This window comes from Macrosteles quadrilineatus, unplaced genomic scaffold (genome assembly GCF_028750875.1).
Source record: "Macrosteles quadrilineatus isolate MER2022 unplaced genomic scaffold, UCM_ALF_1.0 Scaffold_1__1_contigs__length_201487025, whole genome shotgun sequence".
Taxonomy (NCBI): Eukaryota; Metazoa; Arthropoda; class Insecta; order Hemiptera; family Cicadellidae; genus Macrosteles; species Macrosteles quadrilineatus.
In genome coordinates this window covers 90,678,230-90,694,565 of record NW_026542594.1, presented here as the reverse complement: position 1 = coordinate 90,694,565, position 16,336 = coordinate 90,678,230, and the positions used below count along the sequence as shown (strand labels likewise).

The 16,336-nt window shown below is 40.5% G+C and overlaps 1 protein-coding gene across 1 annotated transcript; it reads right to left on the bottom strand.

Moving 5' to 3' along the window:
- Nucleotides 1-3,137: 3,137 nt before the first annotated feature.
- LOC128998818 (uncharacterized) lies at nucleotides 3,138-3,617 on the bottom strand. The gene has a single exon (XM_054425176.1). It carries the CDS (start codon nucleotides 3,615-3,617, stop codon nucleotides 3,138-3,140), a length of 480 nt encoding a protein of 159 aa, XP_054281151.1.
- Nucleotides 3,618-16,336: the final 12,719 nt, after the last annotated feature.

Sequence of the window (16,336 nt, the reverse complement as noted above, 5' to 3'; positions counted from 1 at the left end):
AAATAAAGCAATAAAGAAACTAATATAATCACTTGAAAACCCATATCACAAAACATATATAACACAAAATACAGCTCAACAAGTATGTTTTCTCAATCCTTTGGGTGCTTCATCCGTGGCCAACCTTGTTTCGGGTTAGGACATGATGTAGTAACACTTCGGCCCAGTAACATTTCGGCCAAACTCAAATTTCTCAGAAAAACAGTATCACTTCGTCCCACTCGCTTTTACAGGTGATTAAATAAGCTAATGGAGTAACATTTCGGCCCGACGAAAAATTGACAAGGGTTGAGGAACGCAGTTTAGGTAGTAAGAGGTACATGACCTGTATACTTTGCAACCACCCTCTGGTGGAATGTCACCCAACCGTCACCCCTTGCATCCTCTGACCTCACATGACGGAGAATCGGTGGAATCTTACCTAACCTAACCTAACCTGTCAAATATTTTGTTGGGACGAAGTGTTACTAGTGGGCAGGTAGAGAGTTGGACCGTAGGCCACATCTGAGGGTTTCGGGCCGAAGTGTTACTTGGGCCGAAGTGTTACGACACGTAGGACATTGCTTGATCGGCCCCAAGGTTAGGGTTCACTTACACTACAAATCATTGACACTATGAGCCTCCAAATATGTAATTCTTCCAACATCGAAATTCTTGAACGATTTCAGGCTAAGACGCTGAGAAGAATTATTGGCGCACCCTGGTTCGTACCCAACACTACAATTAGAAATGACTTCAAAATTAAATCAGTCAAAGAAGAAATTACAGACCTTAGCAAAAAGTATCAAGAAAAATTAGATCATCCGAACAGTCTTGCTGTTAATCTGCTGGACAATAGTCAGTGCATTACCAGATTAAAAAGTGTTGTACATGTGCTGGACCTAAGCTACAGATTTCTGTAAATATTTAAATGATTGATCCAATTTTTGGCAAGACTTGTTGATGAACAGGTGCTTGCTTCCTGCCATTTTTTTATGTTACCTATTTTACTTATTGTTCTCATATTTGGTTGATCAGATTGTAAAATAAATTATGATAAAAAATTTAATCCTTAAAACACATGGCTCACTTACTCTACACATCATAGTCTATACGAGCCTCGTAAATAATATTGAAGGTTCACTTACTCTACAGATCATAGTGCCTATGGGCCTCGTGTCTTATATTTAAAAATACAGTAGGAAGGTTCACTTACTCTACAGATCATAGTGCCTATGAGCCAAGCGTATGAATTATTTTTTAATTCAGGAAAAAAAGACGGCTCACTTACACTACAGTTCATTTAGCTACACGTCACGCAGTTTGCAGCGCATCGTTGTAGGCGTTTATGGTAAACCAATACCGCCGTTCTGCCGTTCTGCTTTACTTCTGCCGTTTACTAGTCGTGCAGCGTGAAAGAGAGCGTATTTTGTTAATAATGTATTGTTTAATTTTTATCAAGTGTACTCGTTGCTCGAGCTCAAGCAATTGTCAAGTACCGGTATTACAGAGCTATTTTAAGACTTATAACAGTCAATTAATTAAAAATACTCACCTAAAAGCTTGTGTAACTAATGAAATTACTTACTTTGTTAGGAACAGTTACCAGATGATGTTTGACTTATCTGGATCATACAAGTGTGTATTATGTATTATATAACCTCATATTACTCAAAATGCGTTTTATTCTATAACTTTTCATTAAATTTAACATAAAATTCACGCTCCCTTCATTTTTAAAAGTATTCAGTCCAAAAATATAATAAATTTGCTTGCGCGTAGGCCTACATATTTATTTCGTGTTGATAAATAATTAAGGTGATTCAATACACTTATGTAGGCAGTCGCAGCAGTCGAAGTGGCTCATAGTCACTATGATCTGTAAAGTAAGTGAACCTTCCTACTGTATTTTTAAAATATATAAGACACGAGACTCATAGGCTCTATGATCTGTAGAGTAAGTGAACCCTCTTCATTTATTTTATATTTTCGACGTAGTGCAAGTGAACCTTCTATTATATATACTATTTATAATATTATTTACAATAGTTCGTAAAGACTATGATCAGTAGAGTGAGTGAGCTGTCCCGAATTGGTGCCTTCAAATAGACCGTTACACAGATATAAGCATTTTAATAACATCAAAACCCCGACGCAAATATGCGATGGCAGTCTATGGGTGGAAACCGGCCGTCGCATATGTGTGTCGCTGGTCCATGTGAATTAAAAATTTTGTACTATTGCAGTTGTGAATGTGTTAAGGATTGAACGGGCTAGAACAGTCGATGGATCGCGAAAGCCATATTTAATACTTCAACACTTTTCATTGAAATGGCGACCACGACCATACAAAGTAGGTATTTTAAACCAAGTATGAATGGAGATGAGTGTAGGATGAGTGGTACGATTTTGTAGTCTTGTTAGTAACTAAGGCCGACATGTTCCTTAGACACATCTGTTTAATAGCACAAACAAGCTAGTGGCAACTAAGGTACCTATACAGTTAATAGTGGAATCCGAACCAGAACCACATTTTTTGCCTTTTGGTATTAACGAATTGGTCTTCTGCTATCAAAAGTAATTTTTGAAATGTCACAGCAAGTTTGGTTAGGTAAGTTTAGTTTAGAACAGTTTAATTTCATAACCAATATATAATTGTGGTCAGATAACTTGAAGTTGATTCCATCCATTTCGGCTTTTGAAGTTTAGACTTAAGAGGTGTTCCAACGTACTTGCACTACATCGAAACATCTCCAACGGGCTTAAGGCCCAGAGAATAACCACTAAAAACCTCCTCTACTCTTCGGACACTAGCCTGGGCACACTTGTCACACTTCATCAGAACTAGGCCGAGTTTGCCTACGCCCGAGGGGCTTACGCCGTGTCTAGCAGTTTATTTCTTATCAAATCTAGACTATGTTCCGATCTAGATCGTTCTTTTTAGCTTGAAGGACATTTCGGACAAAGTGCGACCAGCAGTACCAGTTGTCCTCACCCTTCAGCAAGGTCTCACAAATCGATTCAATCGACAGCACCCCAAGATGTTGAATGGCCTCCTGGCGAAGCATATCCCAATGTGGACAGCTGGAAAAAAGTGTGTTCCGCGTCGTCGGGAATGCATGGGCAGTAAATGCAGTCAGGCGAATTTGTTTTGGCGATCAATTGCAGGTACGACTGAAAATAGCCGTGACCTGACAAGAACTGTGCGAGGTAATAGTCAACCTCACTGTGCCGCCGTTCCACCCACGGTTGGACCTGTCTGATGAGTCTGGCAGTCCAACGTCCTCGAGTCTCCCTTTCCCAGCTTTCTTGCCACATCTAAAAGTGCGGGAGCGCTCTTCTGTTCTTGCAGCGTCCTTTCCGATGTAGCCTTGTCTCTGGTAGATTGCCTTCCTCTCCGCTGCCAAGAGTTTGACTGGGATAACTCCAGCGATCACCAAAACGGCCGGTTCAGACACCGTACGGTACGCGGAAGCGACCCTGACTGCCGCCTGACGCTGCACTCGTGCGAGCCTCAACCTATACGCCTCCTTGTTAAGCGCGTCTGCCCACACCTCAGAGCTGTAGAGAAGCACGGACTGGACTGCAGACATCAGTAGTCTTCTACGGCTGGACCGGGGACCACCGACATTGGCCATAAGCCTACTAAGAGCAGCGACACTCCTAGCAGCCTTGTCCGCCGTACGGAAGATCTGGTCCCTCCAGAAATCCCTCCAACTTGTTGTCCACCATGACACCAAGGTACTTGGCGGTTCGCGTGGTTTGGACAACTACGTTCCCAACTCGTAGCGGAACGATGGTTTCAATCCGTTTTTCGTGAGGATGACGATCTCTGTCTTGCTCAGAGCGAGTGTCAGACCATGATCAGTCATCCAGGCGTTTACAACGCGCATGACTTGGTTCAGTTTCAGTTGGGCTAGCTCAAAGTTGCGTGCAGCAATGAGGGCTGCAACGTCATCGGCGTACCCAACTAAAACGGTCTCCTCTGTCTGTCATCTCAGATCTCAGAAGGCTGTCGTAGGCAGCGTTCCACAAATCTGGGCCGAGTATCGAACCTTGCGCGGCACCGGAAGTAACATCCATCGTCCGCGAACCATCTTTAGTTTCGTAATTAAGAGTTCAGGTAGTCCTCGATCAGCCTCAACAGATATGCTGGTACGCGGAAGCTGATCCTCGACGCGCTCAACATATCAACCCATCTCGCCGAGTTAAAAGCATTCTTGACATCTAGCGTAACAAGAAGCACGATACGGCGAGAGTAATGATTGAAGCTCTCGGCACGCTCTACCGCTCTGTGTACCTCGGATATCGCGTCGATTGTTGACCGACCCTTTCTGAAGCCGTACTGACGAGGAGACAAATCTCCGGCAGCTTCCACGGCAGACGTCAGGCGGCAGCGGATCAGTTTCTCGAAGAGTTTTCCGGCCGCATCCAACATACAGAGGGGTCTGTAAGACGACGGCATATTCGGGTCACCTTCCCCTTGCTGATTAGCACAAGCCTAGCCCTTTTCCAAGGAGTTGGGAAAACCCCTTCGCACAGGCATGTGTTGTACATTCTCAGCAGTAAGAGGGGGTTAACTGAGAATACCTTCTTGAGAGCCTCACTGGGAATACCATCAGGACCAGGTGCTTTTCTATTTTTCAGGGAGAGGACAGATGATTCCAGCTCTTTAATGCTAAAGAGTAGAATGTCCCCTACCTCGCCATAGTCGAAAAAAGGCCGCCGAGGATGAGACGGAAAAAGGGCGGTGACGATCCTGTCCATGGTGGTGCCCTCCATGACGGAAGGTGGTGATCGGGCGCCGAGTTTCTGGGTTACAACCTTGTAGCCCAGTCCCCAAGGATCAGAGTCAACATCTTCCTGAAGCCTCCTCCAACAGCTAACCTTGCTCCTGATGATAGCCCGATGAAGAGCTTTCCTCGCAGCCCTGTAAGCCGCTGACTTAGCCTCGAAATCCGGGAATCTTCTGGCCCTCATAGCGGCACGTCTGGCTTTCAGACAAGCTTTCCGAAGGTTCGAGATCTCTAAAGTCCACCAGTCCAGCTTGCTTATCGTGACGGCGTCCCCTGCGTGGCATGGCCTGATCACAAGCCGAGACAATCAGTTCCATCGTGGACGTTACCAATGCCTCGGCGTCAACAGGTGCAGCAGAATTCACCAGCGCTCCCCGTGAGATTACGTCAGTGAACTTCTCAACATCCAGCTTGTCCGTATACCATCGGCGTGGTCCAGATCGTGATACAGGCGCCTGATTATGGTGTTCATCCAGTATATCAAAAACGATGTACTGATGATCACTTGCCATGAGGTCTTCGATGACTCTCCAGTTGGAGATCCGTGCTAGTAGTGATTCCGACGAGAAGGAGATATCGGGGATCGTACCTCTCATGCCGGGGCGCCGGAAAGTAGGCGTTTCGCCCTCGTTTAAGACGACAAGTCCGGTCCTGGCGGCAAAGTCCAGGCCCGCGGGAGTTTGTAGAGGTCATACCCCACTCCACAGCTGTCGCATTAAAATCACCAGCAACAACGACATGCCCAACGGTACCCCGTACACTGTCTTCTAAGCGGTCAATCTTCAGACGGAATTCCCGACTTGGCTCGTTGGGGGTAAGGTAGACACTAAAAAACGTGACGTTCCTACACCTGACCCAAACGAAGCCTCGGCCGCGTCCGTGATCTCGCACTGGTGCTTCGGTGCTGTTTTGAACCCAACAAGCGGCAGTACCGAGAGAATCTGGGAACCAGAAGTGTGGGTCCCTGTCACGGTACTGCTCGGTGATCAGAAGGGTGTCCGCACCGATCTCTTGGGCCAGCTGATCTAAGAGGGAGTCAGCCGTTCTGGACCTCTCAAGGTTACCCTGGAGAATCCTCACTTCCTAGACCTAGCCTTCTCAAGGTCGAGTGCAGCCTTGAAAACACTGCATCGCCCAGCCCCTGGGATGTGACCTTTTGAGGCGTCCTTTTGGCCTTTCTCTGCGCAGAGAAAACAACGCTCTGCTGCGGTACAGTTCTTCTTGTTGTGGCCCGAGCCGCCACACCTGAAACAATTCTTGGATCGGTCGGGTCCCTTACAGTTTCGGGAAGAGTGACCAAACCCGAGGCAGCGAAAGCATCGCGGTACAACCACCCTCCGTCTGAGCCTGCAATTGACCCATCCAATTCTAAGGGGTGTGGGATTAAGCAGCTTGCTTGCATCTTTGTTTCGCATTTCAGCGATAGCTATGCGTTGCTCTCTGCGGTTGGGCCGCGTAAGCCATACTTTAAGGGAGTCGGCATTTTGGATATCAGGGATGGCCTTGTTGATAGCCTCCCTGACCTCAGCCTCAGTCGAAAGACCGTCAAGGTCCCGGATCTCCACCGAGGTCCTAGGCTCGAGTTCCCGAACGGTACCGTGGTCCCCCAGAGCCTCTCTGACCTTTGCAGCAAAAGCCACTCGGTCACCAGATTTCCCCAGCTCGAGGAGAACCTTCCCGTTCTGGGTATACCTGATTGACTTAACAATCGTATCCGTCTCCTCTGACTTGGCCTTAGACTTGAGTCGACCCAAGACTTCAGCAAAAGATCGCCCCTCTAAAGGGTTGATCAGGATTGCCTCAGCCCTGGGATTTCTCGGCCTGGGTTTCTTTGAAACAGGGGGGGCCTTTCCACGAACCTCCCTCGCCGGAGCAGGGTCAGCAACCTTCCGATCTCTTGCTGCAGGTTCTTTGTTAGAGACAGCCTCCATTCGTCTCAATTTCCTCTTTTCTTTGCGGGGAAGCCTCTTCTCCCAGTTACCCACATATGGTGCCGCAGCAGAGTTCATAGAGCTGCTTCCGTCAACCGTTGGGAGAGAGGCAAGCTCCCTGGTTTGCTGAGGGCGCTTCTTTAGAGCTGGAGTGTGCTCAGTAGGGGGTGTCATCTGGGTGGCCCTGTCCTCGACCTTCTGCTCTACATCTGACTGAGGCTGATTGGCCAATTCAGGAAGATCGGGGCTATCCGCTGGTGAGCTCCTTGCCCGTTTCCTTTGGTTCCCGCCCTTGTCGTTCAGTTTAGGGGCTAAAACTTGGTTCACAAGCTCCCGTTCATTAACTAAAGTCTGTCTCATCAAGCCTTTAATTTCGAGAACTCGGGCAACCCGATCCTTCACCTTTGGGAGACCGTCCTTGATTGACCGGTTTACGTTGGTCTGGACCTTCAAGGTTCCTTCCATATTATTGATGAGGTCCATCATCTCTACCAGGAGGTCAGACTCCTCCTCATCAGCATCGTCGTATTGTTGACGGTAACACTGAAGTTCGGGATCCGACCTCTGGGGGCTGATTTTCGGCGCTGTACTTTCCAGGAGGGTTCCCGTCAACGCCGGTTCAACGTCTACTTTTCCTTCTTCACTTGTCAAAAGAGATCTTAGTGGGGGGAACTCATTTGAGCCCTTAAAGGTTGCAGGCGGTGGAGTTGCCTTAACGTTGTTCGCTGGTGGCGACCTCTTGACCTTGGAGCTACGCCCAAAAGGGTTCCACTCCTTTTCCGACTTCGTTTTTTACTCATTAGAGCTGCTGTTAAATAATGTGTTGGGTGGGGGGGTTATGACAAGCCATACATGTGTTTACCAGCGCATCGTGCGGCAAGAGACGGCCCGGATTCAGTCAGGAGCGGGTATACCCTCGGGGACAATCCCCTACCCCAATTCCCCGGGGCCCGACCTCCGTTTGCCCAGCACCGGATACCTGACGTGCCGGGGGTCGCCTGTTGCAATGCAAAGCCCGACCTCTGCATCCATGTCGCACTTCCTGACCAAGGACCGAAGTGGCTGGCTCCTCACGACACACTGGGAATACCCATCGGCAGTCCAGAGCACACATCAACCCCTGCAACACAACAGGGGCATTCCCAGGGACTCCCAGTGAGGACGTCAGTCACCCTTTTAGTCGCCTCTTACGACAAGCCCGAGAGGCCTGCGGTCCTATTCTAACCCCGAAACCGCAGGGGGGCCTGTTTAATTGATTACTGCACGAGTACTTTTTAATGATACCCTTAATTAAATCCGAAACTGTGGTTTTTCGAGTCGCAATTGAGTATGATTGGCAAATCTTTTTCACCGCACAACGATGTTTTAGTAGTTATAAAGAGTTTAATTGGAGGCTAAAAGCTACGCATTGCTGCCCAGGGCCAAAATGGCAGCTATAGTTGTAATTAGATTTTTACAGCCCTAGGACCGAAAATCAGACGTTCGCTTATATTTACTTAACATTGATATATATTATTTAATATACAAGCAGTATCCATAATGAACTGCAATAGACTGGTTTGATTGCAACCGCTGCCTAGGAACTATTTTTACTATTATTCTTGCTAATTCCTTTAAATATTTCTACACATAATTTTAAAGTGATATTTGCGTTGATTAGTGTGCATTTTTTATAGTATACAAGAGGTCGTCCAGTGGTTGAAAACTCGACCAATAATATGCAATCGACAGACCTCTTTATTTAACACACACTGTAAATATGTGATTGGAACTTCTTCCATTTGTTTTGATTTTATGTTTATATTTAAAATAAGATTTAAAAATACCTACAGTGATTGAAGAAATAACAAGAATTAGCAAGAAATATCAAGAAAAACTCGAAACCCACCAGAACAATTTAGCCGTTAACTTGCTGGACAATAGTGAATTTCCCAACAGACTAAAAATTGTGAAAGTTCTTGAACTCCCATACCGATTTGCATAGTTTTAGTTACACAAGTAGAAAATCGACCTTAAACGGTCATTCACTGGTGCACTCACCCTTCTATATCGAATGTAAACAATGTCAATTTTTGCTTTTCCACTGCTAGAGAAAGTATATTGATTGTTAAAATAAATAAATTTTAACGAATTACCTATATGGGCAATAAGTTCTTACTGTAGTACACATGGTAAGACCTGGTCCCGGGACCTATTAACTTTTTCGTTTAAAGGCACCTAGAGGCCAAAAACACCAACCAGCATGATCGGACCTTGGGAACGGGGTTGATATAAGGGGTTTTATGGAGTGAAAATAGGTTTTTCTCATTTTGACCCTTAAAACAAACAAATTAGCAATTTATTTCCAAACTATTTTGTAGAGCTTAAAAAACAAATAATTTAGTATATTGAAGCGTTATTATGCGAATAATGGTTACGGAGAAAATATTTAAAAAATATAAATTTAAAATCCCTGTGTTATGTTTATGGAGATTAAGTAAACTGATGATGTTTTCTTGTTTATGAGCATATTTTAAGCACTAAACTATTAAAATTTTACAAAAAAAACTTTTTTACCCTCCCTGTTGCAGCAAACCTAGAGTACTCGTTAAACTATTGCTATTTAAATAGGGAATAAATTTGATATTTGTAAGGAGAATTAGGCAAATGGAAATTTACTTTGTCTGCAGGTTTGCTGTGGTTGGGGTATTTGTATTTACATTTTGGGATTTCTTTCGTCCAAATTGTTTTTACATAATATATTGTGTCTGTATATTTGCAGCGATTTAATGAAAACTTCTGGACCAACTTCCGAACCTTTCCGTTTTCAACAATTTGCTTACATAAAAAAAATCAATCAATCTTTGTTCGGCCATATCTCAGTTAATATTGAGTCTACAAAATTGTTTTACCAACCAAAATTTAGCATATTTTATGCTCTACAACTTTGTATTGCACAATGGTATACAAAATATGCTTAGTTCACAACATATACACAAGAAACATAAAAAATACCAAAAATATAGAAGTTTTTGGCCCCTCCTAAAGTTAGCACAGGGTGCCAGAGGTTGAAAACTCAGGATATACATCCCAGAGTACCCCCAGACAACATGTAAAAATTTCATCAAGTTCGGAATACTTTCCAGGTAAAAAGTGTATATCTACTGGACTATATAGGATAGTTCAATAAGAAATAATTGTAAGAGTTATTGTGATAAAAGGATTTTCCACTGATTTGGTAATGGAACTTTATATTGCACACATGACATGATACAGAAGAAAATCCAGTTTAAAATCAGAAAATAACATTGCAAATACTTCTTTTGGACTATTCAGTAACTCCCAATAAATATGTGTGTTGTTTAAAATACAATTTTAAAATTAACAGCTGTTTTATTAAAAAGTATTATCCACATGACCAAAATGTAAACAAATCTGTGGAAGGATCTTTAAAGGCTTCTGGGACAGAGACCTAATCGAATTTACTTTGTTTTTCTTTTGATAACTCATCTACAGACCAAGACCTTTCTTTGGACACCACAACCAAGTTTCTACGCCCAGCCGTTCTCTCAAATTAGTGGAGACAAAGTTTCCAATTAAATATTTAGATTCCCCCATGTTAATCTTATGGGAGAAAATCCAACTTTGATGGAAGATCCTGCCCAAACTAATAAAGATATAATAAAACTAAAAACACTTTGCAAAACTACAGATCAGGGCAATTTTTTTGACACTTTAATCACCAAAATCGGTCCAAAAATGAGGGAGGAGTTCTGTTTACAAAAATCGGCTTAGCGTATTATATATATATAGATGATATGACTATTTATATTTCCAAGATCTTTCACTGGGGAGATTCTTGGTCAAGTCATTTACTTATATTATGCCTTTTACTAATTGTTCACAGTTGTACTGAACAGATTGTAAAATAGAATAAAGTAAAAAAATAAATAAAAAAATGTTTATATTTAGTTGTTATTTCGTCACCAGCATAGCAACCTATAAAAACAAACCCTTGCCGACTGACCGCCACCGCCTACCACCACCCACCACTGCTCGAGCGAACACCATTACCGCAACGATACGTTGTTCAGCCATAGGTCCCGGTGGTGAAGTGGATAGCGCACCGGGCTGATAATATGAACGTAGCAGGTTCGAAACCCACAGGTGGCATTAACTTTTTGACTCAATTTTTTTTCATTATCAGCAAGTTTTGTAGGTTTGGTTAGGTTATGATGGTTCAATTTTATAATAAAAAAATACTAGTGGCTTGTAGGGGCAATAGCCCCTATATGTATATTCTAGTACAGGTAACTATTTTGTATAAATTACATGTATTAGTCTCATGGGTTACCCTACCTTGAATTATCGTTTAACATTTGTGTATGTTAACACTGGTTTTTTTTTTCAAATAAATGCCAACTTTTTTGAAGGTTTGGCCTTGCACTTTATTTAAAATAACGGAGAAAGCTATTTGCAATGGGCATTGAATCCTTGTAAACTTAAACGGCATATTAGGATCTGTAGATATTAGTTTAATTTATAATGAAAAATATGTTCCCTTTGCCTACTCCAGTAAATACTTCTATCTTTACACTTATTTCATAGGCTAGGCCTTTTAGACTTTTACCTGGACAAAATTAATAACAAAGCAAAACCAGCTGGAATGTGTTAGGCATGCTTCCCTTAACATTTTGTGAAAATTCCCAACTTTTCCCACTGTAGCAAAATCCGCCATCTTGGAAAATGGCGGACAATCTGTAAAACACTGCAAGGTTCCACTTAAAAACTTATTGTTCCCAAACCATTCCATCTAGAAAAGTCTAATTAGTCTTAGATTCTTCGGCTTAATATTATCTACAAGAAACTACCATATTAAATAATAGTACTGTAATATGACTTTTAATAGTGAAAAAACAAATTAAATTTTAAAATATGTAAATAAAAGTAGACATATTCTAACTTTTTTGGGGTTTTCGCCATTATTATTGAGTAAATGCAGATTTTACCTACGACAAACATGTAGAGCTTTAAATTCCGCTTCATTTCCGTATATAGTATAACAATGTTTGAGCAATATTGACGTAAACGGCGAGTTTAAAAGTACACTCTCATGTAACGCACCTGTGGGACCAAAATGCATATAGTGTGGTTGTATAAAGTGGCAGAATACTTCAGTTCTGGCGGGGAACATGCAACTTGAAGTGGTAGCATAGTATAGAAGTCCCTGAACGTAAAACTGCCCAGACCCCATTTTTAAAGACTTCGGTCGTCCGTAATGACGTCATCAAGATGGCGGGGCTGTAAAAGGATGCTGGGTCGCCATGAATCGGTTATAACCTCCAATTGCCTGAACCGATTTTAATGAAATTTGGCATACAAGTGCTTGAATACATTATCTCAGCCCAGGTTGTCTGTCAATGGTCAAGTTTGATTAATTCGTTTCAAAATGGCGGCCGTTAATAATTAAAATAATACAATTGTATCAGTTTTTTGTGCTTTCAACTCCCTCCAGAGATCTGCATCAACCTATTAATTTGCCTTGCAATTGTGATGCCGTCTCTACTTTTCATGGAATTGGTTCCCCCACCACCGCAAACCTGCAGACCAAGTGAGTTCCATTTGCCTATTTTAATATTCAATTCAATATATTTCAATAACATTCGTTTTCATGAGTACCTAGGTTTGCTGCTACAGGGAGAGTTATAAAGTGAGTTTTTATTAATATAATAATAGCTTAGTTTAAAATAATTAAATTAGCCTAGTTTCATCAAAATATATCTCCAACCAAGCAAACTAAAACAGTTTATTTATTATTCGTAAGAATACTAAAACACACAAGCACACTTGTTTATTGTGCTAACGGACACACACATAAACAGGGTGAACAAAAACACCTACATACCTATTTTAGGGAAAATAATTACCTTGGTCCAATTCAAAATTTCAAAATGGCGGGAATTTTAATTTTTAAAATCAAAATTACTGAAAATGGCAGATTTTATGAAAAAGTGTCAAGAAAACTTTTGGTTAGCATTTAAATTTCCTATCAAACTACTTCCAGTTCAAAACGATTGAATAAAAATAATTTAAATATTAAGACTTTTAGTTGTAAATTGAAGAAAACCTGGCTAGCTTAGCCTCAATCCGACTATATTTACAACTAAAAATCGTGATATATCAGTCATTTCTCTTAAGATTTTTTTGAACTTGGTATCGTTTGATAGGGAATTTTAAATGTTAAACAGAAGTGTCCTTGACACTTTTTCATAAAATCTTGTTATAAATGTGTGTCCGTTAGGAAAAATTATCCGATTTTGATAACATTTGGTACAAACGTGTAAACCTACGTTTCTTCGAACAAGTTCGCGAACCAGCGTGATCGGACCATGTGAACGGGGTTTTAGGCGGGATTTAAGGGGTAAAAATTGGGGTTTCTTATGTTTAAACCTCAAAATATTACATTCTCCAATTTATCTTTAAACAATTCCAAGATCTTGAAAAAAACTAAAATAATTTAGTATATTGAAGTGTATTTGTACGGTTATAGGTTACGGAGAAAGTTCAATTTTTTTAATTATTCCCATGTTATTCTTACGGAGAATACATAAACTGTTGTAGTTTGCTTGTTTATGAATATATTTTTATGAAACTTGGCAAATGTATTTATTTTAAACTTTGCTATTATATAAATAAAAAAACTTGCTTTATTACTCTCCCTGTAGCAGCAAACCCAGGTACTCACGAAGTCTAATGTTATTGAAATAGATTTAATTTAAAATCAAATCAGGCAAATAGAAACTCACTTAAGTCTGCAGGTTGGATGTGGTGGGGGTATCTTGCCAATTCCATGAAATTTAGAGACGGCATCACAACCTGTGATTGCAAGGAAAATTAATAGGATGATGCAGATCTCTGGAGGGAGTTGAAAACACAAAAAAACCGAAACATTTGTATTATTTTAATTATTAACGGCCGCCATTTTTAAACGACTTAATCAAACTCGACCATTGACAACCTGGGCTGAGATAATGTATTCAAGAACTTGTATGCCAAATTTCATTAAAATTGGTTCAGGCAATTGGGTGTTATAACCGATTCATGGCGACCCAGCATCCTTTTACAGCCCCGCCATCTTGATGACGTCATTACGGACGACCGAGGTCCTTAAAAATTGGGGTCTGGGCAGTTTTACGTTCAGGAACTTCTATACTATGCTACCACCTGAAGTTGCATGTTCCCCACCAGAACTGAAGTATTCTGCCACTTTATACAACCATACAACCACACTATATGCATTTTGGTCCCACAGGTGCGTTACATGAGACTCATGAGAGTGTACTTTGACACTCGCCGTTTACGACAATATTGCTCAAACATTGTTATATTATATATGGAAATGAAGCGGAATTTAAAGCTCTACATGTTTGTTGCAGGTAAAATCTGCATTTATACTCAATAATAATGGCGAAAACCCCAAAAAAGTTAGAATATGTCTACTTTTATTTACATATTTTAAAATTTAATTTGTTTTTTTCACTATTAAAAGTCATATTACTCTTATTTAATATGATATTTTCTTGTAGATAGTGTTATGGCGAAGAATTTAAGACTAACTACACTTTTCTAGATGGAATCGTTTGGGAACAATAAGTTTTTAAGTGGAACCTTGCAGTGTTTATAGATTGTCCGCCATTTTCCAAGATGGCGGATTTTGCTAAAGTGGGAAAAGTTGGGAATTTTCACAAAATGTTAAGGGAAGCATGCCTAACACATTCCAGTTGGTTTTGCTTTGTTATTAATTTTGCCGAGGTCAGGCCTAGTTTTATGCTACTGGTCTTAGACTATCAGACGTATACCTACACAACCAATCGTACTTCATTAAATCAAGACCCTTAAATTTGGGAAAAAGTTTATTTCAGCTTTATAAATAGTACACATATTACAGTAATGATATTACAGAATATGTAATCTTTGATATTACATATTACCATATGCTTTAAATAAAGTTAAACCACAGTCTAATAATATAAATAAAAAAGACTGTGGTTAAACCACATGTTTTAAAGTAAACAAAGCAGACATGACCTAGATTCCCATGCTATTTAAATGTGAATTATTTTATTCGTAGCAACTTTTTGGTGCACGATTAAGAAAAATGAATATTTTTCCCCAAAATTTCATGCCCATGCCTTTAAAATGAGACCTCTCCCAGCTTTCTACGGCCTCCCGTTTGCTCACAATTTCATTGTAAAATTTTGGGCGTACGAAATTAGATATATAGATATAATTGATTTTGAGACATCTATTACTTATTTAATACGCAAGCTGGTTTTTTGTGACAATTACTCCTCCAAAACTACTGAACCGATTGACATGTTTTTGGTCTCATTGGAAAGAGCGTAACGTGAAGTTGTGCAGGAAACTTTCTTTTTAGGGAAATAATTATAGAAAGTAAAGCCCTGGGGCCCTTTAAAGTTTCGTATTTATCCATAAGATTAACATGGGAAACAAAAATTGTTATGAAACTCCAGCTGTTGTCAGAAATTAAAAGTGAGAAGAAGAACATATGTTAATTGTAAACACTCAATTAATAGTTTGCTACAAACATTTACTGACTTGCTTCGAATGAATTATTAACTAATGAGTTAGGCTATTTGTAGAAAAGACTAAAAAACAAGATCAGCTTTTGAAAAAATGATAATTACAAGAAACTAGCTGTTACCCACGGACTTCGCCCCGTTTGACATCATAAGTATTAATAAAACTATTGATAACCCGTTGCTCAAAATCGAGCAAAACTGAAACTTTTATTAAAAGAATAAACAAAAAATAAACAGCAAGACCTTAATCAAAGAGTAACTCTAAAATAATTTATCTGACTGATTATAGAATATAAAAGATATGTTGATGTAAAAAATATTAAAGTAATCTACAATATTTAAATTAACATTCACTCGCATACTGATTTGGTCATCTCTTATGTATAGTAGTCTAGGCGGGTGCACTCTATCAGCACGTAGATGTCAACCACACACTGTAAAGTGAGCTTTTGACTTAATGTAGCTCAATTCCTCTCTTGACGCCAACAATTGCTACTCTTATTCTAGCATTGTTAAATTATTTCTACGATATGTTCTGTTTTAGGCGTGTTTCAATTAGAGGGCCCAACCCAAGTCTCTGGTTGGGAACATATAAGAGGGTAAGCAAATGGATCTAACGACAGATCTAGAATGGATAAGCGTTTAACATTATTAGTGTATTGGAAAAAACTATACGATTTATTTGGCCAGGTGCTGCTTTGTTTTCAACTTTAAAAATTGCTGTGACACCTACATAGGTAGCACCATTGTATCGAGGGAAGACACTACTTCTGTCTCTTATTATGTACATAAGAATCTCACTTGATTCCTCGGAGCTCTCGTCCCTACATAATGTCTGCCACAGTCTTCAAAGATTTGCAAATGGGCATTGTGACCCTATTTCCCTCATATTTATTCATTGTATTTTTTGTTTGAACTGTGCTTAATTCTCCTTTGGGTTCTAGTGACATTATTGTACTTACTTATATATCTATGCGTATTCAGGATCATCACCTTCTTGAGAAATTAGAGGACCTACTCGGTGGTAAAATGTGTCACGAACCTTGAA

Coding starts and splice junctions, on each gene's coding strand:
- LOC128998818 (XM_054425176.1), bottom strand. CDS start 3,617: ATGGCCAATGTCGGTGGTCCCCGGTCCAGCCGTAGAAGACTACTGATG.